We start from the raw sequence: 24,810 nt of genomic DNA on the forward strand, positions 1-24,810 counted from the left end.
TGGTTATGTATGTCCTCTCAAGTACCATTGCAACATTACAGGATATGTTGAACTGAATATGGAGATTCACTGTCTGGTGATCCAACTGATATTGTGTGATATGGGTATGGCTGATATGAATTTCAAGAACTTACAGTCCTGAAAGTTCCTGTATCAGTTACTGTTCTGTCCTTGAGTATTAATTTCAGCAAGGATTTGTCTCATTTCTGAACCCTAGAGCTTGTGCATTATATATAGCTAAAATACTGCATCTGAATTAACCTAGGAACAAGAAGAATACGTTTCTTTACATAACAGCAGAAACACACAGGAACAGCAGCATTGTTGAAGGTGAAAGTAAATATGTATTAACCAGAAAATGTTAAACCATTGAACATGGAGGAAATATAACCTAGACAACAATTTGATAACTGCACCATTGTAAACTGGGTTCAAAATTGCCTTAACTGGGCCCATGGACAAGATACTTAACACTTTCCAAAGAAGATGCTGCTTTTGCTGGTGTGTCCATTCCTTTAGCACCCATTTACAAATAGCTGGAAAACCACCTGCAGTCACTCAGTACAAATAAAAATGTATTTTATGCAGGATGACAGGAGAGTTACAAAATTCTGTGTTTCCTCTTTGCAGGGGAATGAACCCCACTGAAAAAACAGAAGTGCATTTGTATTTCTTTCTATTGGGAGTCTGTGTAACATGGTGTAACTGCTCTTTCATAGGCTTTCCATTAAGACAAAACTCTTGGGGGATACTTATAAACACACACATACATACATGCATTATTGTTTGGGCTTTCAGATAAATTCCAGCCCTTGTAGTAAATGGATAGAGCAGGGATGGTTGTGTTTTATCCATCCCTTTGATGCCCCCTAGTGCATTTTATGGGAAATGTAACTGTGAATTGGGATACATCAGTCAGTGTTTATGTTGCCCAGCAGTCAGATATATACAGAGATGAAAGACAAAAGAGAAACATCAGCTACTTACTTGTATAGGGAGAAGTGACAGGAACATAAAATGCAAACAGAATCAAACAGAATAGCTTTTCGTCCTTACAATACAAAGGGACCCAGCAAAATGTGTGTTACACACACAAAGTGTTCCTAAACATATATACCACTAATACAGAGGATTATAGCCCACACACCCGCTGCCAATACAAAATAAAACAGAAATAAAAACATAGTCCACAAATCATTGGCAATGCAATGAACCTACCTGATGTAAGCAATGATTTAATGATAATTTAAATTAAAATGCAGCTACAGACCTAATGCTACACAGCCATGTTTCTCCTGACATTATCATTAATTGTTTGAAGAGAGTAATACTGAAAATCCTTGCAGTTGATAGCAGTAATTCTCCATCGATTTTTCCAAGTTGATTGATAAGACTGCTCTCCAAGCCTGCTACGCAACTACTCATGTCTAGTTGTTTACAATCTCTCTGGCTAAACATGGCCGTTGACAAACTTACTCATGGCAGTTAGAACTCGATAACTCTTGAAATATTTAAACGTACAAGTCTTAATTTTCAAAATAAGCTACTCTGTAATTAGCGATTCAATTGCATTTTTTATCTTGTTGCTGGTTTGGTTTTTATCTCATCTTGCTGTGACTCGTTAGCCGCTGAAGCTAAGTAGTGAGCTAACTTCTCCATAGGGAACAATGACAGCGACTTCTGCAGGTAGCACCAGCTGCCTCACCGCTAAAGGACTGGACATAAGTCTGGCTGCACTGCAGCGACAAGACCCATACATCAATAACATTGTGGACGTGGCCAGCCAAGTTGCTCTGTATACTTATAACAACAGGGCAAATGAGTGGGTAAGCCTGAACTTTGGTTAAGGATATCATGTGCTAACTTAGCTTAGCTTCGTCATCCTCCCAGGTAGGCGCGCTTTGTCACTGACACAGATTTACCCCAACTAAAGTTATAGTACTGTTAACCAAGCTATGGGCGTTTAGCGTCTAAATAGTTATTTTCCACAAAAATGGAAACGTTTAATTATCTAGGATCTGATTCTCTGGAATATTGTACCACTAGATGATACATATTGATGGATGTTGCCCCCCTAACACGTATTTTCAACAAATTGTTCTCACTCTGTGTTCATCAGCAGACAGTCGAGTTAAATTCGGCTGCTTGGTCTTGTACATAATTATAATTGGAGGGTTTGTTATTAGAAAATATTGGATCTTGCTTGTCCCAGTGGCAGGTCTAACCTTTAAGCAGATCCATAACACACTGACATGTTTCACACAAAAGTACAGAGTGCCACAAATGAATCTTTAAAGAGATTTGGCAGTTATGTCAGGTAAATCAGTTTGCTTGTTTGTGTGTGTGTTTGTTAGGAGAAGACCGAGGTGGAAGGCACCCTTTTTATCTACACAAGGTAATAAAGTTGATGCTTGACTCTGACATCTTGGAGTCTAAAGATTTTCCATGCCAAACTTGACTTAAAGTACAGTTCATATTATATATATTTGTTGAGGAATTCTCAACAAATATATATAATATGAACAGACATATTGAAATTACAGCCATATTTAAATGTTTACATGCAAAATTGTGACCAAATGATAATTGTCTTTGCCCTGTCAATATGGTATTTTTTAGCATTTTTAGCTTTACTAATATTCTGTTTTTTAGCACAACTGTTTCTTTGTAATATATCATGGTTAATACGGCAGGGTATGAGATAGCTGAAGTGCCTCTGGTTTCATACTGTGATTGACTAATTTTTGCATGAATTCTTCTCATGTATTTCTGTGCTGTGGCCTCTGTGTATTTCAGACTTGCATCTCCCAGACATGGTTTCACCATTATGAACAGACTCAGTATGGAGAACTTGACAGAGCCAATCACCAAAGACCTGGACTTCCAGCTCCAGCACCCCTTCCTGCTTTACCGCAATGCTCGATGTATGGAGAAAGACACACACACAGACACACTTCTTATGCTTGTTAATTATTGATACCTTCAGTTTTAGTATGACACATTTTGCTCTCAACACCTGTTGAGCACAGTGTACACACAGACACCTTTAGTGTAGTTTTATACCTATTGCCATTTATTTTAGTGTGATATTCATTGCAGTGAATCATAATTATCAGCGCCAGAGTGATATGTCTTAGCTGACAGTTTTATTGCTCAGTCAGTTTCATTGTAGCCCACTATATGCTGAATATCGACCAACATCTTGACACATTAAAGATTAGAATAAGGAATTAGGATAAGGAAAATTGCAACAGAAAATGTTTTTTAAAGGTGTAAAAAAAAACCTTGGTTATGTAGGGATCAGTAACACTAGAGTTAGACAGACAGTCACAGACTGTACAGACATAGATGGCTAAATACCAGGAGTAGCCACGTAGACTTAATAGTTGAAAAGCAGCCAGACACAGTGAGACAAACTTATTGAAAGGCAGAGACGAAGACAAACAGGAAAAGAGAGAAAGCAAGAGCTAGACCGAGAGAGAAACTGCTTAACCAGAAAAGAGATGGATAAAAAGGCAAATATCAAACAGAGAGAGCATCTTTAGCGTACTGCCCCCCTGTGTATACAGAGAGGTAGATAGTGAGCACTGAGAAGAACATTAAAATAGACAAGAAACAGCTAGAATTGTGCTTCTCATTGTTATTTTTTGGGTCTGATTGAAAAGACTCCCATGTCTTTATCACTATTTGTGATAACTCCCCTGACTCTATAGATTGCTTATATGTATGTAAACTATGCAAATGGTTTGTGTAATTCACCTCAGAATCCACAAGACCAAATCTTTGTGTGACTTTAAAGACCTGATAGAAATGACAGGCATATCTATAGCCACAGGGAGGAAGTAGATAAAAGATTAACAATTTGATAGAGTGACCAAAGTGTGTTGCACGCTGTTCATTTGAGTGGGAAACATTAATTCCATATAAGGAGCAAAGGTACTGTGTTGACTCCAATTCTATCAGCCTGTCTCCCTCTGAGACCTACATCTGGCTTACACATACACACACACACACTCACACACAGAAACACATTGCAGAGTGTGCCTGTGGGAGAAGAGCCTGACAGCACTACAAAACCAGCCAGTAGAGATTAGATACACCACAACAGTCACTGATAATATAAACACACACACACTCAGGAATCGCCGACACACACAGACCTCCCTCCCTCTCTGTCATGGTCTCACACTCTCCTTCAGGCTCAGTAAGAGGCAGGTGGAATGCTGTGTTTAGATACCAGTGGATTCCTTACGCCTGTTTTGATCCCCTTACTTCATTTGTCTTACTGACACTTATACAACATAGACATTATTAAACAGCCTGAATTCTCAGCGAAAAAATGTGGATGACATAAACTTTTCTCTGTGACCTCTTAACACCTTTTACACCAGGTTTAAATGCACTCAGGGTACATGAAAGATGATCTGTGATAGTTCTGGCCTCTAGATGTGGTCAGAGCATCAATAGTGGGGGAATAAATTGCAAGTAACAGCTAACATGTCTGGGGAAGGAAAGAATTTAAAAACACATAAAAACAGTAATCACAGCTCAGTTGATGACTATTTCCTCTGATAAAAAGGAAATATGGGCAGGGGTTATATAAGTTTAAGAGTTGGTGGGTAAGCATAGCAAACCTAATGGTCAGTGGCTCCAGCCGATTACACTGATTGAAGAAGGATAATAAAGCACCAAAAAAAGGAGAGATGCAGTATGGGTTTAATCAAACTGATGTTTATCACCATATCTGCTGTGATTCACTAGGTTTACTGTTGTTGGACCCCAAATGAATTTTTTAGCATGCAGATATGTGACAAACTTGGGCCAGATTTAACTATCAAAACACATATGCACATAACCAGAGAAACAGCACCTCAGATATCAAAATGTCACTTCCCAAGTACAGCATGGGAAAGCCAACAATCACTGAGCGTTTACCGGATGATTGTGTGTGTGGCGGGTGGAGGCATCTTTTTCAGAAAACTGTACAAACAGCAACGTACCTCAGCTCAGAAAATATGTTTTTTCATTGGCTAACATCTGATCTGTATGACTATTTAGGCCCCAGGCTGTTGGTAAAGCTGCCAGTCCCACTGTGTCGTGACCTCTGTGTGCAAGGGTCGTGGAATCTTATCATTAGACAAACATGTAGCTCTCAGTGCTGCCGTTACTTCCTGGAATGGCAGTTGGCACACAGTGGCATCCCAGGCTAAAAATAAACAGTAGAGATATACTACAGAACAGGGCAAGATTCGGGGAAGAGAATTTTAGTCTGAGCAAGTCATTATTCCTCTGGCAAATATCCTAGTGCAAAGGGAGTGAGAAGGCTTTGTACATTCTTTCCTGTAAGCACCTACAATCCCAAGCAGTGTTTCGGTTGCCCCATTATTTGCACATGGAGTTGATCCCCTAACCTTGGCAGTGTTAGTTTCATGACTTTTGGCTGTGGCTGGTGAATTTGTCTGCTCCACTAGATACTTTTACTAGTAACAACTCATTTGAATGTGTTATTTGATTAAAAAAATATTTGGGTGGTAAAATCATGAAGATGTGTACAATATAAAAGTTTTGGTTATGGTATTCTCCATTTGACTCATAGTTTATGTGCAGGGCATTTCTGCTTATATCTGTCTTCCTGTGCCATTGACCTACTCATGCAGATTTTGGATTATATAGTATATATAACATGTATTATACACATAGCAGTTGGGAGCTAAAGGCAATGTGAAGTGTGGTTTTATTGTACTCCTTGTTGAAAGTACTCATAATGAAGCAGAGCCCAAAGGTGTTGAATATTTTTATTTATCGAAGCACTTAAACTCTTAGTTGAATAATCTAATAATCAATGTAAAGGCAACTATTTTGATAATCAATTAATTGTTTAAATATGTTTTAAGCATTAATGCCAAACATTACCTAGTTCCAGCTAGACTGTGATGATTTGCTGCTTTGTCCTATGTGATAGTAAACGGAATATCTTTCTGTTTTGATTGTTGGTCAAACAAAATGAGCAATATGAAGACGTCACCTTGTGTTCTGTATAACAGGTGGACGGACAGTCTTACCTCCAGGTCGGACGTATGTATATCCCAGGTCTCTCTCTGACACCAGCAAGCCTTTAAATCTGACCTCAGGTTCCTCCTCCAGTCTCTCATGTTTAGGTTTCCTCTGAAATAGGCCTCTCAGCATGGCTCCGTTGGTCTCTCAGTAGTCTCACAGTCTGTTAGTAATTGCCTCTTTGAGTCTCTCTAGAACTTAAAGTTGCTCAGACTACACTTGAATTGCAGCTCTAGTAATTCCTTATCTGGTCAAAAGTTCAATGAAGGTAATGCCCAAGTTAATGTGACACTTCCTCTCAGAAGATTTTTCTTCTTCAGGTGCGAAGGATGCACCGATGGTGCACTACTGTAATGGGCAGCACTGTGTAAATGTCCCTTTAGTCAAGTCTGGTAGTGCACATACAGCTGTCACAACAGTTGTGGCAAATCCTCCTTAGAACTGGGCTTCAGTAGTAAAAAAGCAATTTGAACGTACCTGTAGTTAAGCCTCAGGGGGAAGCTGTAAAGGTGAAACCCTAGTAGTAATATCTTCTTAGATAAGAGTTTTGGTAGCTGTAAATCTCAAAATTTACTCCTCCAATGTCATAAATTCCATTCCTACAAACAAAGGAAGTGATGGTTCTTCTCAGACAACAATAATTCCAAGCATAGATGCGTGTTACTGTAAGAACACCTAACCCTGACAGACCTCCAGTAAACTAAAATGATATCAACACTGTTACTCATGACTGATGCACTGAGCTCTCCCCACAAATCTGATCACTTACTGCAGCAAAAGCACACCTAATCCATCTTGGACAACAGTGCTGCTTACAAATATGTCTGAATTTCTAACTATACGAAAGCTAAACCAAACATAAAAAGTATTCTTTGAGTAGTCCCAGTAGTGCAGTTAAGGTTACCGTCAAGCACAGTTACTGTAATGTCAAAATTTAAACCTGGAAAATGCGATGTTGCTGTGCATGTCGACCGAAAACGTATAAATCAGTTACAACTAAAGATGTTGTATTTTAAAAGCAAAGTCCCAACAGAGTAGTTAGAACAGACAATGACAGGTTGAAGTCCTAATAAAATTAAAAATGTCTTTTTATGCATCCAAGTCCCACTGGAGTCCCGTCAAAGAGTTACAGTAGGTCTACAGTAGACACCACACGTGCACCAGTGTTCGCTGTTAGGCTGGTTTGTCGTAGTCACAGAGGGTTTGAAAAGACCACACAGCTTTAGTCCTGGACCGCTTACAAACCTCACTAATGATTATTGCCGAAGTTTCCAATACTCCTTGTTCAAACTGTAAATGGATGTCGTCATATTCAGAATTGACATTTCTCAGTTAGTGACCCGTCCTAATAGTGGTCTCACAATTTGGTCATCTTCTGTTGTAGTTATCTGCCCATGTGACCGTTCAGTGGAGATGTCCGTCTGTCTTTCTTCCTCCCTCTCTCTCTCTCTGTCTCCACTGTTGTTGCCTGGAACCCCTTTCTCTCATTCACCCTGAAAGCTTAACCTTGTGGCAACAGCCACTTATTTGTTGGTGCTACTGGTTGTAGTCCTCTTCCCACTCTTTCTCTCCCTCTCTGACTCTCTCTTGCTCTCTCTCTCTCTCTCTCTCTCTCTCTCTCTCTCTCTCTCTCTCTCTCTGAGGGGTTTTCTATTTTGTGGAGGTTTATACTTTTGGAAGGTCAGGGCAGCTAAAAACATTTGTGATAAATCTTCTCTATTAAACAGTTTCTATTTTGTCCTCTTCCTTTTCTTCTCTTGACTTTCTCTTTTTGAGGGGACACTTCAGTTCAACATTTTTTCATTCATTCCCAACCTGACAGCTAAGGAGCTCTCAGAACTATATCTTTCCCTGCTGATGGACTTGTTGATAATCTTCTCTCTAACACACCTCACTTCTTCCTATTTTATATCCGTCTTACTCATTTTTTCTCAATTTTCCATCTCTCTGACTTTGACTGCGTTGCTCTCTGTCTCTGTCAAACAGTCTCTTCCCCAGTGAGCACTAAGTGGCTCTGGCTCCACCAGACAGTCTCCCACTGCAGTTACTTATTTGGTACTGGGCTGATTTTCCCAGGCTCAACTGAACTCTGTGTGTGTGTGTGTGTGTGTGTGTGTGTGTGTGTGTGTGTGTGTGTGTGTGTGTGTGTGTGTGTGTGTGTGTGTGTGTGTGTGCGTGTGTGTGTGTGTGTGTGTGCGTGTGTGTGTGTGTGTGTGTGTGTGTTCGTGTGTACGTGTGTACGTATATGTCTTTGCCTCTCCCTCTCTGTCTGTTCCCCTCAGCTATATTGACCTCAGTGGCTTGTCCAACCTCATTTCTAACCAAGTGTGCTTGTACGTATTTTTGTGCATGTCTTGCTGTGTAGCAATGTGTGTGTATCTTTGATAGCACTGTGTTGGTAACTTTTTCCACCACATACAGTTGACCCCGCTTTGCTCTCTGTTCTCTGTCTCTCACTCTATTCTGTCTGGTTTTAAATCCTGCCTCTCCACTTCATTCATAAGTGTTTCTCTTTCCTTCTTTTACTTTCTCATGTTTTAAACACCTTTTCCTTTTTGGGATTGGTCTTATCTTTTCTCGAGATCCACTTTAGAAAGTACCTGTGTTGAGGTGTGAGATGATGTCCTGCTGTCTTGATTAGGGCTTGGTATCAAACCTACTTTTTTGGTACTGACTGAAATGTGTTGAGTATGAAACACTGAGTATCGACTGTTAAGTACCAAGATCTGGCGTTCAGATTCGTACTCATTTCATCTTATTTTCTGACAGTTTCTGTCTGTAGTTGTAGTCTGTATCTTATTCAGGTAAAGTTCTCATTCAGCTGCTTGTGTTTAGACAAAATTTTGCATTTGTTAAAAGGAATTTTGTTTTATATTCCTCAAAGTGGGGTATCCAGAAGAAGCACTGTTTAGGTGTTGTTGGTACCTAAATTCAGGTACCTCATTGGCACTAGTATTGAAAAATTCTACACGATAGAAAAGGATAGGATAAAAGGATAAGGATAAATCGAAGGGCCGTGGGATCTGGATGTTTTTTAAGACCACTGTTTTTATTTCCTGGTAGAGTTTCTCCTCACTGACTGGAATGTATGCAACAATGCTGCCTGTTTCAATATGCTTTTAGTAGTCAGTGCAAATGAAAATAACAAAATGAGTCACTGTGTAATGTAATGCAACTTACTTGCTTACTGCTCTGTAATCCTGTGACAAATGGGTATTAGGGTTGCCTTTTTCCTCCCTTGTTGACCTTGTTTATGTAGTTCAGGAGACTCATAATGGCACTGCTGGCTTCTGTTCCCATTGGGAAATTATTCATTTTAAACCCTGGGTTTAGACCCAGCAGGGCTAATAATAAATGGTTTACATGTCCGTCAGGCCTGCACTGATGTCATAGCAGCAGAGTTGTACGACAGCATGTCTGTGCATTCATTTGATTGTAAGGAAATGGCAGGTCAGAAAACTCATTTTGTTGTCTGCTGACCTTACTGACTGGTGCATCTCAAAATTCAACAGGCAGTTTCATTATTTCACCAGCTAACTTGATTTTTAGCATCGACTGGGGTAATTACTCCAGACCAGGTCCTTTTGTTACATTTTAGTTTATGAAACATATTCAAAAGTTCACTTCTCTCTCTCTCTCTCTCTCTTTGTCCCTCTCTTCCTCACTCCCCCAGTGGTTATCCATGGGATTTGGTTCTATGATAAGGAGGACTGTCAGCGCATTGCCCAGAGGATGAAGATGTAAGTGCTTATATAACCACAAACTCTATGTATACAGCACTTAAAGAAAACAAATTCAAATTTGGTTCCCTAAACAGGGACTTGTGAGTTACAGTCCGTTAGCCATTAGCCAGAGAGTTGGTTTCATATCTTAGTCTGCACATGGCAGACACTACATGCCTTTATTTATGGATCTGTGTCTGGGGCTCAGAGCCAACAAATGGCCAACAAATGACAACCAGTTCAGAGTTGAATGAGCTTGGCTCCCAGGGTGAGCAAATATGTTTATTTTACTTTGGTTAAAAACATATACTATGTGTAAAGGTAGTCTTATCCTAACAAAAGTATGCCACTTTACTGCTTGTCTTGTATGGACCTGTATAAATTCTCACATGGACACGCATGTGTGTATGTAGTCTGGCCCAGCAGGAGCAGGTCCTGGTTCAGTCTCAGGGTGGATGGTTGTCCCCAGGAGGAGGAGGAGGGGCAGGACGAGCAGTCGGGGCAGGACGAGCAGTCGGGGGAGGACGAGTAGTCGGAGGAGGAGTAGGAGTCGGTGGAGGAAGTGAAGCGAAGGCAGTTGATATCATCCAGATGTTGACCAAAGCACGGACAGAGTATGACAAGGTAGGGAAACACCAAAGACTCTGCAGGCTTGGGGGGTGGGGGGGTGAAACAAATAGAACATTACAGATTAATATTTTGGATGGCATGAAAAAATGTTGTTCTTGAAAAATATGATCTTTATTTGATCGTTTGAATTTCCATATTCTGACCAGTAGGGGGTACAGAATCATCTAAGATCTTCTTAGGTCACTTAACATACAATTTCTCTGCTGTCTTTCTGACCTTGTATGTCTCACATTCTCCTTGCTTTTTTCCTTATGTCTCTCTAAGGGGCAGTCTACATCAGAGCCAAAGGAGATTGGTGGCAGCAGTGTTCTTTGTGGAAACCCCAACCTGATCAAACCAATACCTGTTAAACCAAATGCTCAGGTAAAACACCCACACCCACTTCCTATTTCATTCCAGGCTTGCATCCAGTACATCATCTTTCCTTGATGAGCCCCTTTGTGATAAAATTTGTGATGTACAGGAAGAGAGCAAAGACAACCAGTAACAGGAAGAGTTACAAACTCATTACTAGTACTATCTAATCCATTCCTCAATCCATTTTACTTTTCTGTCATTTAAAGACCTTTGATGTTATCCTGATTTGTTAAAAATACTTAGAAATAACTGCATCATAGTTAGTTGCTCTAGTTCTCTCTTCTCATGCTTACTGCTCTCCTTCCCTCTTACCCTTTTCTATGTTTGTCTCATCCAGGACAGTGAAGGTGCTGAACCCAAATCTCTCTCTCTGGCCACACTTTTTGGCTCTCAATATCAACATCACCACTCATCCCAACCTGACCCAGTCTCTCCTGTGGCCGCCCCTGGGATAGGGTCATCAACGGCAGCAATCACTCGCCCACCTGTAGCCCGCACACTGACATACGAGGATACAGTGAACTCTGGCAGAAGTGTGACCTCCAAGGGAGGGAATGTTGCCATGGCTGGGTTTTCAGATAGAGGGCTCAGGGCTGTGATTGGAGGACAAACAATCGGGGACAGTGGTGGAAATGTTGTCGTGGGCTTGCTGCCGAGTCCCACTACCGCCCATCAACAGCAGCAGAACCAGCCTCAGCACTGCCCAGCCATCCAGAAGCTCATGCAAGGACAGAGAGCGGTCGGGGGGGTCGGAGGGGTGCTTCAGACTGTGTCCGAGTCCCCCGAGAACAGGCTGTGTGACAACGGGGTACCGCTGGAGCATCACCACCACCATCACCACTTGTACCATCATCATCAGCAGCACCACCACCATCATCATCAACAGCAACAGCTTCAACCTGACCCAATCAAGAGACTTTTCCAGCCACCTCCTTCTTCCTCCAACCCCCCGCTTCCTCCTCTTCTGCAGCAGAACCCCCATCTCTCTTCCCAGCCCATAATGGTGGATTCTGTGTCATGTTCCCACCTTGATGCACAACAAACCCAGCAGCTGTTTTTCAGCCTATCTAAACCTCAACCAGAGGCACAGCACAACAGCCAGTCAGCTTCAACTATACAGGGAACAGGTGGGACATCTTTTATGCTATCAGTATGCCACGAATAAGCAGTATGACCATGTACTGAACAAGTGTACCACATACACTTTTTGCTTACACTATGTAAGAGTGAAGCATTATATAAATAACAATAATACTAATAATTGATAGTATAATGTATACAATAATAAATAATAGCAAATAAATAACGAGTAAAAACTCCCTCATCATTTTTAATGATGTTTTTCCTGCTTTTTACCAGGTTTGCTGCCATCTCAGGTGGCCAATGATCAAGTCCTTCAATCTTCACAAGGTATGATATCAGTTTCCTTAAAATAATTAACAGTCACTTTGTATTTTCTGTTTTCTGTCACACAAAATTGAATACCTCTAATCTGACAAAACTATGTGAGTTTATCATTCATTAAATATTCTCACAGGTATTCGACAATGTATGTATCTATCTGTCTCTATTTCTCTATTTAAACTCTAAAATATCTCCGCCAAGATGCCTATTTTATCTGTGTAAGCGGTTAAAATAATTCTAATCATTGGGTCCCTCATTTTCTCTTGTCAGGTCTGTCTTCCCAGATGCCTGGCGTGGTGTCGCCTCATGAGCTCCTGCAAAAGCTCCAGCTGGTCCAGCAAGAGCAAAGCCTGGCTTCCCATGATCTCCCTCGACTCTGTCCAGGACTGGCCCCTCGATTTCTGGGGCCCAATCAAGGTCAAGGTGCAGGCTCAGTTGTAGGCCCAGTCCCAAACCAGAACACAGCCACTGCAGGTCAAAAGGCTGCGCTGCACTTTCAGGTAAGCACTGTGAACTCTGTTAGTAGCTGACTTGTTTACTATGTGTGTTAATTTTTATCTTTAGGTTGCTTGGTTTGTATCTTGCATAACGATTCACATTATCATTCACCTAATAATATTTGGATAGAAATGTAGCTATTGATAACTTAGAGAATTAAAAAGTAATAAGGTGGAGACAAGAGGGGTTTCTTAAGGAATACTGTCTCTGTCTGTCCAGGTTATCTCCCCCCAGCGAATACCAGCCACTGTGGCCCCCAACCTGCTCCTCTCTCCCAGTGTGTTCACTCAGGCAAAGGCTAGTGGCGGGTTGTCAGCAGTTGCCCAGGAGAGCTGCCCTGGCCCCTCAACCCTGTCCAGACCCCCGCTGCAGGCGGAGATCAGAGTACTGTCCAAAAGCCAGCTTCAAGCCACGCTACTGCATCTGATCCAGGTAAAAAATAATATTACCGGAAGTATCTGCCACTGTCACATCATGTCACATTGTCCATTTATTGTGTTTATGTTTTATTCTAAGCTGAGCACTTCAGTTGTTGGGCATGGCCAAAGCAGAGTATATGTGCAAATAAACATGCATGCACACAACAGTATGATGATCCTTGCTTGTGTGTTTCAGACTGACAGCTCATTCCTGGACACCATCTATGAAGCCTATGTCAGCCACTTTGCTAACGACTCCAGCAGGAAGTACTGATGACTCTTCACGCCCTCTGTCTATGCATTCACCCTGTCCAGAGCAGCGAGGCTGATTCTTACCCTTAATATGGATGTACCACTTCCTCCTCCGAATCCCAGCTTCAATCACACACACACACACACACACTCATTGTATCTCCTCTGCACTGTATAGCCAGTCAACCTGACTCTCTTCACTTCAAGCCAAGTCTCACTAGTTGCAACAAAAAAGCTGTGGCTCCTCTGAAAAAAACAAATTCTCTCAAGCGGAGGAACGCTAATTTTAGGCACAAATGTGGCATAACCATTAACCAGTCTTGACCTCACCTGCAGTTAAGGGCAAAACGTAACCTATACTCTAGTTCATTCTCAGTGAAGACAAAATATGCTGCAACCTCACAGGTGTTTGAATTTAGTAGTAACCTGAACTATTTTGTTTTTCACCAGATGTAGCAGAATTTAATTAAATTTTGTTTTATTATTTAATCACTAGTCTTTACTCTGACTCAGTCGTCTAACACCAGCCAGCCTTCTGGGCTTTAATAAACAAGTCTTCCTACGTCAAACGGACTTGAAGCTGACTTCACTTATAAAATGAAGTGTAAAACATGTTAAACATGTTTTATTTTCTGTACATTTGGAAAAGTAAGTATATTTAAATGTTATCAGAATATTTGGATTTGAATTTACAATTCTTTTAAATTAAGTTCTTACTAGTTTGCTTTCTAAATTAATTTAAAGTAAGTATGTTTTACTATCCAAATTCTTTTAAATCTATTATTAAAGTGATACCTTGTCATTTTGATTTTTTTTCTCGTTTTTCAGCAGACACTAGCTGTGATAAATATATGTATTGGTATTTTAGTGAATGTTGTCACTGAACATTATTATCATGATGAAGAATTCAAAATGACATGGTATCCATCTAACTTGAAGTAACAAGGAAAGTACAGGAGATTGTTAACCTGCACTACCTCACAGAGAACTAGTTCGGAGGTGGACCTGTGTTTTTACTTAGTGGCAGATTGTTAGTTATTTTTAACGGTTAGATAATCCAGTCAGGATTTTTGTTTCAGTTTTACAAAAGGGTTTCCATCATTACAGAAAAAAACAACTTTGACAACCTTTTAACACACTGAAATATCAGAGCTATTGTTGTAACTTGACATGTAGTGATTTTGCATTCATGCCACAGTTGCTGTACATCTCTCTGCCAAATAAAACAACTTAGAGGAATTCCCCTCAGGAATAATAAAACAAGTTATTGATTAAATGCTTTGCTATTGATGGTAAATCCAGTTACATAAATTATTGCTTTGTTAAATGGAGATTTAATGCAATAAAAAGCAGTAGAGAGAGTATATAAATATATCCGATAATAATTGTTTGGAGTTCAAAGTATAGTAGAGAATGTTACAGAAAATGCATTTCCAAAATACTGTTACCCTATATATACTGGATCAAATGTCAACCAACCAAACTAAGTTTCCCACTCAATATCACTCACTTTCTCATTCAGTACAGCAGAGAAGGCACAGTCAATAAAAATGTTTCATTTTGTCAGGGTTTGAAGGTTGTGTTTAGCTCCAGTGCTAAACTCATATATAGCCAGACTATACAGTAGCTACCAGAGAGTACTCAAAAACAGCAGCAACAAAAAAAAAGAGAATACAGACCAGAATATTTTTTTCCTATTTTTGTATTCAAGAAGCAAAATGTATTGTTCTCATAGTACAAATACCAGCACGTTACATTACAATTAAAATGTATAGCTAAGATATAAGTAAAAAATTATACAACATACCTACAGTTATTTGTAATACTGTTTTGTTCCTTTAATTCAAAAGATGTCATCCATAATTTTGTCATTTAAAATAATAGACATTAGAATGTTAATGGAAACAATTTTACACAATTTTTATTTCTTTTTGTCAGGAATGTTTTGCTCTTACATAAAGTGGAATATATTTTAATTCGATATTAAATGTTCTCAAACTGCCTCTGTTGTTGCTTACTGTCTTTTTTGTTGTCTATATGGATCTGCATGGCTGACTGGTATTATTATTATGATTATTCAAGATTGATCCAGCCTCAAGTAACACTAATCACAGTAAAGGTACACTTGTTATTGCTTTAATGTCACATCATCGCTTTCTTTTGCCACAATCAATAGTGTAACATAATGTCTGCAGTGATTAATCAACTGTTTTTTACACACCCAGCAGTATTGAGAGACCTTACCCAATTAACTCTAAATAGACTTTATGCAGCATTACTTTTTTTCCAGTATGAAATCGCTCGCTGTGTCTGTCATGCTTAACTGAGCACTTAGTACAAGCCAATAAAGCAGAGTTGCTGACACAATGGTGTTAATTTGACTGAACAGGGGAGTTGTCATTTATACCAGGACTAAAGAGGAGGGGGCATGTGACCCAGTAGCTTTTACGCTTAGAAAACATCTTTTACCCAGTTCACCCAGATCATGTGATTTGATCCAAGCTCTACAACAACTACTAAACGGACCTTGTGGTAAGATTGTTTTCTCAGCTGCTGTTTCCAAAGTCAAGAATGACTTTAATTAACTTAAAAAACTTAATTTATTACCCAGGTTCAATTCCTGCAACCCCAAAACAGCAGAGTGGAGGACAATAAACCAAAGTTGCTTTCCAATGTCATGTTCTGTTACAAATATTCCAGCAAGAAATAGTAATATTTCCAGGTTGAAATTGAATTGAATTGACCCAATTGAATTCCAGGTGAAACACACAGACTTAAACATAAGATGCATAAAACATATGTATACGATAGAAATATATAAAACAAATGTAAAAACCCACCACGCAAGCTAACCTAAAACAATGTACATCAACATTTTTCATTGATGGTGATATATTTTTCAGGTTACTTAAGTTATTTTCACAGCATCGGTGATGTTGAATTCCACAGCGCAGCTTTGTGTTTTATTCCCAGTGCAACAATGGCACTTGCTGGCTTCACATATAAAAACTGACTGATTCATTGACAGCCTTATTGACTGACTCAGAAAGTGGTCCCTCAGATGAAGTTATCAGCTGGTCTCCCATGGCGACCATAGACTCTCTGGACAATGGTGATATTGACCTGTCACTCACTGTCACCCATACATACATAGGTATGTTTCTTTAGATAAACAGACTGCTTATGGGAAAAGGAATGCAGTGACAAACAGGAGATGTGCCCTGCCCTCCCTGCCTAGTGTTTCATAATATTTTCGGTATCTTCAGGAAACTATGATATTATTTTTGGGTGCACGTGTGTGTCTTCCTGTCTGTGTGAGACAAATTCTATATCAGTCCATTAGTACTGATTAGTGTTGTTGTTATCTGGGCTGTTAATGGCTCCCTAATAACAGCTGGGAATCAAAACACTGGTAGGAAACACGATGTGAAGTGATCGGAGTCCAATCAGTCTGCTGCCCACTTTTTGGTTACACTGTGGGAATTTGGCTGCCTCTCCTTCTCCCTTCCTTCCTACTTCCTCTCCCCAACCAACACTGTGGTGTCATACATGGTAATTAACATCAGTATTTACATTAGTAGATGCTTTATACACAAAACTGGAATTAGCTTCAATTCATATATACAAAAAACGCTGAAAATATATTGAGGAGTGCCATATCAATGCCATAGCACTTTTATAATATTGTTTGGAACTTCAGATTGTCTTATTTTTTCAGGAATCACACACACACATATTTTTTCCTCTGAGACTAGGAGGTTCCAGACCATTGGTTTAGCTGATGGAGCTAAAAGTAAAGGCTGACTATTAGCCCTGGCTTAGAATAATCAATGACTTCTGGTGTGTGTGTGTGTGTGTGTGTGTGTGTGTGTGTGTGTGTGTGTGTGTCCATGCCCAGAGAGGCGGGGTCTTCAGTTTGTACAGGGAGTCCAAACCACTGTATTCTCAGATGGAGGGTGTCGTCTGCATTAACTGGTTTCACTTTGGAAGCCCAAGAGTTGACGAAACTGATTTATAGAGTAATAATGTTTTTGTAATTGGTTTGGGGTTTATGGTTTTGTGTATTTTTTATGGCTTTTAATCTTTGTTCATATACAAAAGAGTTGTCCTACGTTCAGTTGGAATCATAATTAAGCTCTACAGTGTCACAGGTAAGTGATACTGCTCAGAGTTTTCTTTGATATTTAATGCTACAGTGGTGCTTGATGGTGTTTGAGGATTATTATGTTTATGTGATAAAATAGAGATCTCAGGGAAAAAAATATAAAAGTGGTATAAAAACAAAAAAAAGGCCAAACTAGTGCACCTTAAAATTAATTAATTTGGAAAATATGTTAATTTGAAGTAAAATATAGTAACAGAAAAGCCTGTAATGCTGGAAAACCAAAGACATGACTGACCTGGATAGATGAGAATAAATGAAAATAGAACAGAATTATTCCACATCCTCATTTTGGTTCTAGTTTGCAAATTTCAACAACATTTTGTTGTAGAGACGAGAACAGGCTGTGTGACATCCTGTTTTAGAGAGCATTTCTGCAAAACTATAAGGTTATGTTAAATTATATGTTCTTGCAGGGATGGTGCACCACAGCTAAATAAAACATATTTATTTATTGGACTGTTAAAGTGCTTACAAGTGTTCGGTTTATGCCGAAGGATTTTTACCAAGCAGCAACCAGACTGGGCTTGAAGGATCCTTCAGGTGTATTTCAACCTGGTCTCTTGCAAATATATATATAAGTCTTTGTATTTTGCTATACTTGTTCTTTTTTGGAACTAAACCGTTTTAAATGCTTCATTTTCACCACCCACATAATCCAATCCCAGAATGCATCAGAAACGAGATCTAGGGAACCACGATGTACAGGTTCTCAGTCCATTATCTTGCTCACACGAACAGTACTGTATATGGACATACACCCTCTCACATTCACACCTGCAGGCAGCTTAGAGCCTTCAGCCCGACTGACCTGTATGTCTTTGGACTGTGGAAGCCTCATTTATCTGGCAGGTTAGAAATCCTTCTCTTCTATAACTCATCTGTTTCTTTTTATCCACACCTCATCCTTTTGTGATTGGTATAGATTTAATAAAGGAAGTAAATAAAGGATAATAGCTCTTACTTGGATTAATCTCAACAGGGTATTTCAATTGGAGGTTTTAAGGCTGGTGGCAGAACTTTTTGTAGAAGTTGTGCATTCAGAGTAAATTTGGCAGACAACTCCTTTTGCTGATATAGAAAATCAAGAGTTCATCCATGGTGGGGGGGGGATGACTGATAGCTCAGCCCCATCATCAGTGATCTGGGTCAGTGGGGGAGGAGGAGTCCCAAAGCTGTGCATGGATATACATAAGTGGTATGAGCATGCATGACCATTTCTGTTATTAATCTGACCCTTTCTGCATTTACTGCAGTATTATTGCTTTGTGTGTATGTGCCAGATTGTTTTACTGCATTTTAATTTCCATTACAGCATGAGCAGATGTATTACTGTGTGTGTGTGTGTGTGTGTGTGTGTGCGTGTGTGTGTGTATGTGTGGGTGTGTGTACGTGCTTATAATAAGCAAAGTTGCAACTGTGCACGTTAGCTGCATTTACCTCACAATGTATGGTTGTGTGTGTATGTGTGCGAGTGCATGTGTGTGTGTTTATGTGTATGTCTGACTGTGTGTCCCTGGTATTTAGTTAAATGTAGCTTAATGGTCCCAGCAGCAGACTGCCTATTTGAGCTCTAGACGTCATTTCAGCGTCATGTCTCTGCTGTAGCTCTCACACAGTTTACAATGTCATTTGGGCTATGTATTATGCAGTTTTAGTCTAAGCAATAAACACAAGATTACTCATTTAAACAATTCATACAAAGCTGTAAACATGAGTCAAACTGTTTGTAGTCTGTAGTCACACTGGTGGCCCCATGAGGCTATTCATGACACACCAGAATAAAACGTTGCTTAGATTTTTAAATCCTTAGCAATAGTGGGGCAAAACAAGTAAAAAGTTTGCCCTTAATGTGAAATAGAAAATGTTTCTTGAGTGACCAGTCTGTCACAATGCTAACATGGCTGATAATCACATTGCATTACATCCATTTGGCTGACGCTTTTTTCCGAAGCAACTTACAATAAGAGAAAAATATGCATCAGAAAAGTCCATACTGTATGTTCATAGTGTGATCTCATATGTAGTGTAAGCTCCTAAACATTACCATTTAAAGATCTTTCAAAAGGTTTAATATATGCGCTGTGTGTGTTCTGGTTGTAAAATTTGGTTTACATGTGTTTGAGTGTAAGAAATGGGGTGAAGTGATGCAGAGGACATATGCAGTGGTCTTCTGAGCAGGGGAAAAAGTCATATTGCCAGATGAGTTATTCTTCACAAGAATATTGCTACATCATTTCTCAAATTTCTCACAAAACAGGAACAAAATCAGAAAGTAAAAATGATAGACGAGATGAATGTACAGTACATACATTTTTGCAAGTGCTCCAGGGAGATAAACCATTTAACGTTTAAACATGAATTACTCTTGGGGTAATTGAAATGGATAATGAGATAAATGCAAGATTGCAGTTGTCTTCAATTAGCTACAGAAATAGCTTATACTTGATCCTAAATAAATTGGAAAAAGAACTAAAAGAGCAGATTTTTAAACCTACAGTAACAGACTTGGATTTTACAATATGGGACACATTTACAGAGTTGATAGATCGATGTTGCAGTACCCTGTGCGTGTGTGTGTGTGTGTGTGTGTGTGTGAGGCAATGAGAGGCCACTAGGTGTCTCAGTAGGTTCATATTATAAGATTGTGTCCGTCAAGTGCGTTTTCCTTCACAAATCACGACAACTACAACCATCCCACCAGGACTCTCTTCTTTTTCCTCCTCTTTTGCTCTAAATTTCCTTTCCTTCCAATCCAATTTCATCCCATTTTTACAATTTTCTTCTTATTTTTTCGTATTTTTCTTTCCTCCTTCTTTCCTCTTTTCACCCTTCCCCTTCCCATGACAGATTACTACACTTAATTCTTACTACCACCACCTTTCCCTCTGTCCATTCTTTCTCTCAGTAAAAACAGAGTGAGAGAAATATAGCAGAGAAGTACTGTAAGAGAAATGGAGAGAAGAAGGGAGAAATAGCAGATGAGGAAAAGCCTGATGAGCACGATCAAGAGATGAAAGACGGAGAGAGAGTACCAAAGAGAAAACTAGGACTAGAAAGACAGTGGGTCAAAGAGCGTTAGAGAAAAGACAAGGGCAAGATAGAGTTAGAGAGAGATAGTGTTTGTGTTAACGTGTGTGTGTAAGAGAGAGAGCGAGAGGGATGGAGAGAGAAAAGGAGGGATGGAGGGAGGAGGGGTTTAATCCTGCCTGGATTATGGTATAAACTGGTGCTAGAGAGCAGGAAGCGATACGCTGGAGATAGAGAGAAAGTCCCACTATCCCTCCATCCATCACTCCATCCATCTTACTCTCCATCCGGTAGTGTAATCGTGTCCCAGTGCTGCATGATTGTGGTTTGGATCCACCAGAATGTGAGGTCAGCAGCAAGGAATCATTTAGGAAAGGACGGCAGAAAAAACTGAAGTCTCTTTGGGAATATGTGTGGGTGCGTGTCCTGCTTGGGAATACTTTGCTGTCATAACAAGGACTGAACTCGTGTGAAGACAGAAGTTCACCAGGACGACCCAAGTCTTTCATCACTCTCCTTTTTTCCCCCGGCATCCTGTAGATCCAAGAGAGGGAGCATGGAGGAGAGAAGTGGATGATGGGAGGAGTAGAAATAGGATTAAGAGGTGTAGGAATATGGCGGGACTCCATCATGACTCCCGGTGCGCAGAGGTGACCTTTGACATTGGAGACAAGAGCTTTCTAGACTCTATTGTATGCCGGGGTAACCATCTGAGCTGACATCAAATTATCAGACACTGTATTTGTCATCAGTCATATTTGAACTTTCTTTCTACACCCACATGTCTCAAAGGGAATGGTTTTAAAGCTTTGACCACATGACATAGTGAGTAATCTTCAGTACCATTCTGTATATAATGATTTGGGGAAGTATTTGAATCATCCTGCAACCCACTGTGGGGCTCCAGCTTGTGTTTCTTTAAAATTAGCATCATGCGTTTCTGGACAGCACATGGGATTGTTTCAATCTTGTGTCTCCCCAGAAAAGCAGCTCTTAAGTCTTTCCGCTCAAAGACTGTGGATTCTCAGTGTCATTCTTAGAAGTCTTAAATCTGTGACTGCTTTTAGGATGACATGACATTTCTCTGTTGTTGGATGTTGCATCTGAGCTTTCTGGATCCTTTGTTTTTCCTGAGCAGGCCGCGGACAGTCACAGATTCTCTACATGTCACTATGGATCCTTGTATATTTTAGATTGCTCAGTCACAAAGTCTGCCTCTCTTCAAGTCTCTGGAGAGTCTCAAGATTTGAACTATACATGAATGTCTTTGAGAATACTGTGGATTGGATCTTTACATTTTAGTAAATATTACTTTACCAGGCAAGTTTTTTTTTTTTTTTTGCTTATTTGGTCTGAGCAAGTTGTGGATTTGCTCCTGTGTGTGTTAGATTTCCCCTCAGCAGGCTGTTGCTCTTATCACGCCTATGCAGAACAAAAATGCTTGCAAAAAAAGGTTTTGACTTGTTCTATGAAATTTGATTATATTTTTAAATCGATATTTTATTATAAATGTATGCAAGCCAAGTAGTATCCTTTCAGGTTGTTTTAGACACTCTCTAAACCTTCACAGATTGTACTCAAGCCATTATTAGGACTTTACTCCCACTACGATGACAATCACCAGCTACTTCATTGCACCTTTAACGCTTCCCTCATTCTGTGTTTGCATTGTGACCTGAGCATTTCTAATCTCACTTTGCGGTGTCCTAATTCCTTTTCTCTTGGAGCCAGCGTAAAACAACTGGTGGACTGATGCAGATCGCAGCAGCTGCAGGGATGAACTGCTGGAGCTGGGGAAACGCTGGGAATGCCAGTAAATCAGACAGAAGTGGGCCGCACAGAGGGAGGCTGATGACGCTGCTGTGGATTATCCTCTCCAGCTCGCTGTGCCTGATGGTCGACGGCCAGATGAAGATCTCACCAGAAACGTGAGTACAGTTGCACTAGAAAACCCTGACACTGACTTTTTACCCCCCCGGGACTGAACCATCAGGATGAACCATTTCAGTCAGCTCAAGCTCTGATGTCAGTGTAAAAGCTATGTATACACTGAAAATAATGAAAATACACTTTTTTGGTTGTATCCACAGCATGAGACTGACAAAGGAAAAAGTGCAGATCATGCAGGTTTTGAGAGACAAATTTGCACATGTAAATTTAATTAAAATAAAAAAAATCACACATACATTTTTCACTCCATAAAACTTAATTCAAATTCATTCAAAGACTTGATCTCACAACATTAATTCTAAGGATCTTAACTTGACTGAACTGACTTGTCCACCCTTTTCACAAAAGTTTTATCAAGGAAAAATCTTTTCCTTCACTTTATTTGCCCCTGCCCTTTCATCACTACGATACACTGTATTTTTTAGGTGAAATACATGAAAATCTGCAAAGCCTTTACTTGCATTCACCTGACTGCATTATTTTATTCACCAGTCTACTATGATTGCATCCTCACTTACAACGAGACACAATGTGCTGCCATTTAGCGGTAAATACTAGTTAGTAACACATACCTAGTGCTTTATTAAGACATTACATCAACGACTGTACCAGGTAATTTCCCTGTAGACACCCTGGTAAGTCTACATGCAGCGTTATCCTTCTCGAAGCCACACGTCAGATGGATGAGTCAATAGTGTTCTTTCTATTTTGGCTGAGTACTCCACGCAGATACATATGGGCCATATGGGCACCTGTGGGGCTTAGCTGACTGCCAAACTATCCTACAGCCTCTCTACAGGTACAGCCAAATGAATTGAAGTTTACGTACCATTTTCGCAAACATTCTTACTATAGAAATACAATAATAAATGCACAGATATTAATTAAAAAAAACAATAATGTAAAAAAATAGTTGTGAAAAATATGGTATAGATTATGTTTCCTGTTTATTATTTCTGCTTTGCTTAGCTCTACCAATTTTCCAATTTTAGACTAATGGGCATTTTGCCATAGTTAAATTAGGATGTTTCAATTCAGTAATACACACTTATACTTGACTGAAACCATCTTTTCAGTCCACTGATATTATATATGTCAATTTTTAGCCATGTTAGCGGCATGATTCTAGGGATGGCAATGTTGCTCAGTTGGTCGGTCCACCACTTTGGTCCTGACTGAAATATCTCAACAACTGTTGAATGGATTGCCATGAGATTTTGTACAGATATAAGTCTACTGATTTTGGTGATCCTCTGACTTTTCCTCTAGCACCACCACAAGCTTACAGAGATAAAGTACCAAACAACTCATAGGGCCCTTATATCCTTTTATTGTGACACAATATAAATAGCACAGAGAGCTGGTGATAAGCAGCATCCTTGTCTGGTCGATCTCTGAAACCAAATTATATCAGTCAAATTTCCATTTATTTTTCCATTCTAGCAGAGGGCTCTTGATACAGTGTTTTTATCAGTTTTATTGATTTATTGTTGAATCTAAATCGTTCTAATACTTACCATGAAATTTTCCAGTTTACACAATTAAGCACTTTCTCAGCATCAGTACTCACAAAAACAGTACTTTGTCTTTCCTATAGTGCTTGTTCTATTATATGAAGAGTTCTGTTGATATTGTTTGGCGACCTCTTATGAACCCTGTTTGGTCTCTTCATCTATTAGTGCTGCTGTAAAGGTATTTAATCTTTTTGAGATAATTGACGTATACAATTTGTAATCTGTGTAGTAGTGTTGAAATTGGTCTGTAACTCGCACAACTATCCTTATCTGAGATTATTGTTTCTGCTGATGGCAGAGTCCAATTAAAACATGTCTTGAGTAATGGTACCAGCTCCTCCTTAAACATCTTGTACCATTCTGCACTGTAGCCATTTAACTATTTGTTCCTCATCTGCGGCAGGGGGTTGTGTATATAACTTTTCATAGAATCTCTGAAATACTCTTTATATGTCTTCTGGTTTGTATGTTATCTTATTGGCGTGTGGATCTCTAATTTTATGTACGGTATTTAATGCTTGCTGTTTTCGTATACATTTTGCTAGATGTTTTGTAGCTCTGGGGCCCCTCTCATAATAAAAAATGTATTCCATTTTTCAGACATTTGTGATAATATGTCATTTATCATTGTTTTGGTATCCTTAATTTGTTATTTGCACTTCTTGGTCGTTTGTTTTCTTGTACTGCTGCTCTAATTCTCTCAGTCTTTCAGAATAGTTCTTGTATGCCTCTATTTTAACTTAATGGTAATAATGTAGTTTTAGCTATTAGCTTTCCTCAAATGACTGCCTTCAAGGCATCCAAAATGATGGTTTGGT

General features: G+C 39.5%; 3 protein-coding genes across 30 annotated transcripts in view; 2 read left to right on the forward strand and 1 right to left on the reverse strand.

Annotated features, from left to right (window-relative positions):
• The window catches only part of cacna1c (calcium channel, voltage-dependent, L type, alpha 1C subunit), a 221,784-nt gene extending 212,078 nt beyond the window's left edge, over positions 1-9,706 (reverse strand). For 10 of the 16 annotated variants that reach the window (XM_044186937.1, XM_044186936.1, XM_044186938.1 and 7 more), the window contains exon 1: positions 6,063-9,706. In XM_044186937.1, coding sequence (XP_044042872.1) covers positions 6,063-6,186 — 124 coding nt within the window. In that variant the 5' untranslated portion in view covers positions 6,187-9,706. The remainder of the gene's footprint in view (positions 1-6,062) is intronic. The other 6 variants (XM_044186945.1, XM_044186943.1, XM_044186944.1 and 3 more) reach the window with 1 other exon arrangement.
• dcp1b (decapping mRNA 1B) lies at positions 1,416-15,338 on the forward strand. Its single transcript, XM_044186947.1, has 11 exons — positions 1,416-1,826; positions 2,355-2,395; positions 2,797-2,924; positions 9,728-9,794; positions 10,190-10,400; positions 10,671-10,769; positions 11,101-11,890; positions 12,123-12,173; positions 12,438-12,667; positions 12,885-13,097; positions 13,281-15,338. The coding sequence occupies exons 1-11, from the start codon at positions 1,668-1,670 to the stop codon at positions 13,356-13,358; spliced, it is 2,067 nt and encodes a 688-aa protein (XP_044042882.1). The 5' UTR covers positions 1,416-1,667; the 3' UTR covers positions 13,359-15,338.
• Positions 15,339-17,341: 2,003 nt separating this feature from the next.
• cacna2d4a (calcium channel, voltage-dependent, alpha 2/delta subunit 4a) overlaps positions 17,342-24,810 on the forward strand; it is a 93,901-nt gene continuing 86,432 nt past the window's right edge. For 5 of the 13 annotated variants that reach the window (XM_044186434.1, XM_044186438.1, XM_044186435.1 and 2 more), the window contains exons 1-2: positions 21,389-21,848; positions 22,256-22,456. In XM_044186434.1, the coding sequence (XP_044042369.1) occupies positions 21,790-21,848; positions 22,256-22,456 (260 nt within the window). In that variant the 5' untranslated portion in view covers positions 21,389-21,789. Of the gene's footprint in view, positions 17,488-20,134; positions 21,354-21,388; positions 21,849-22,252; positions 22,457-24,810 lie in introns of those variants that run through there. The other 8 variants (XM_044186445.1, XM_044186448.1, XM_044186443.1 and 5 more) reach the window with 7 other exon arrangements.

Source organism: Siniperca chuatsi, linkage group LG23 (assembly GCF_020085105.1).
Source record: "Siniperca chuatsi isolate FFG_IHB_CAS linkage group LG23, ASM2008510v1, whole genome shotgun sequence".
NCBI classification, from domain to species: Eukaryota; Metazoa; Chordata; class Actinopteri; order Centrarchiformes; family Sinipercidae; genus Siniperca; species Siniperca chuatsi.

What these genes read in the sequence shown, in the direction of transcription:
- dcp1b (XM_044186947.1), top strand. Translation starts at nt 1,668, where the DNA reads ATGACAGCGACTTCTGCAGGTAGCACCAGCTGCCTCACCGCTAAAGGA. An exon ending in GCTTTACCGCAATGCTCGAT is followed by an intron (nt 2,925 to 9,727) that starts GTATGGAGAAAG and finishes TCACTCCCCCAG; the next exon opens with TGGTTATCCATGGGATTTGG. An exon ending in CTGTTAAACCAAATGCTCAG is followed by an intron (nt 10,770 to 11,100) that starts GTAAAACACCCA and finishes TGTCTCATCCAG; the next exon opens with GACAGTGAAGGTGCTGAACC.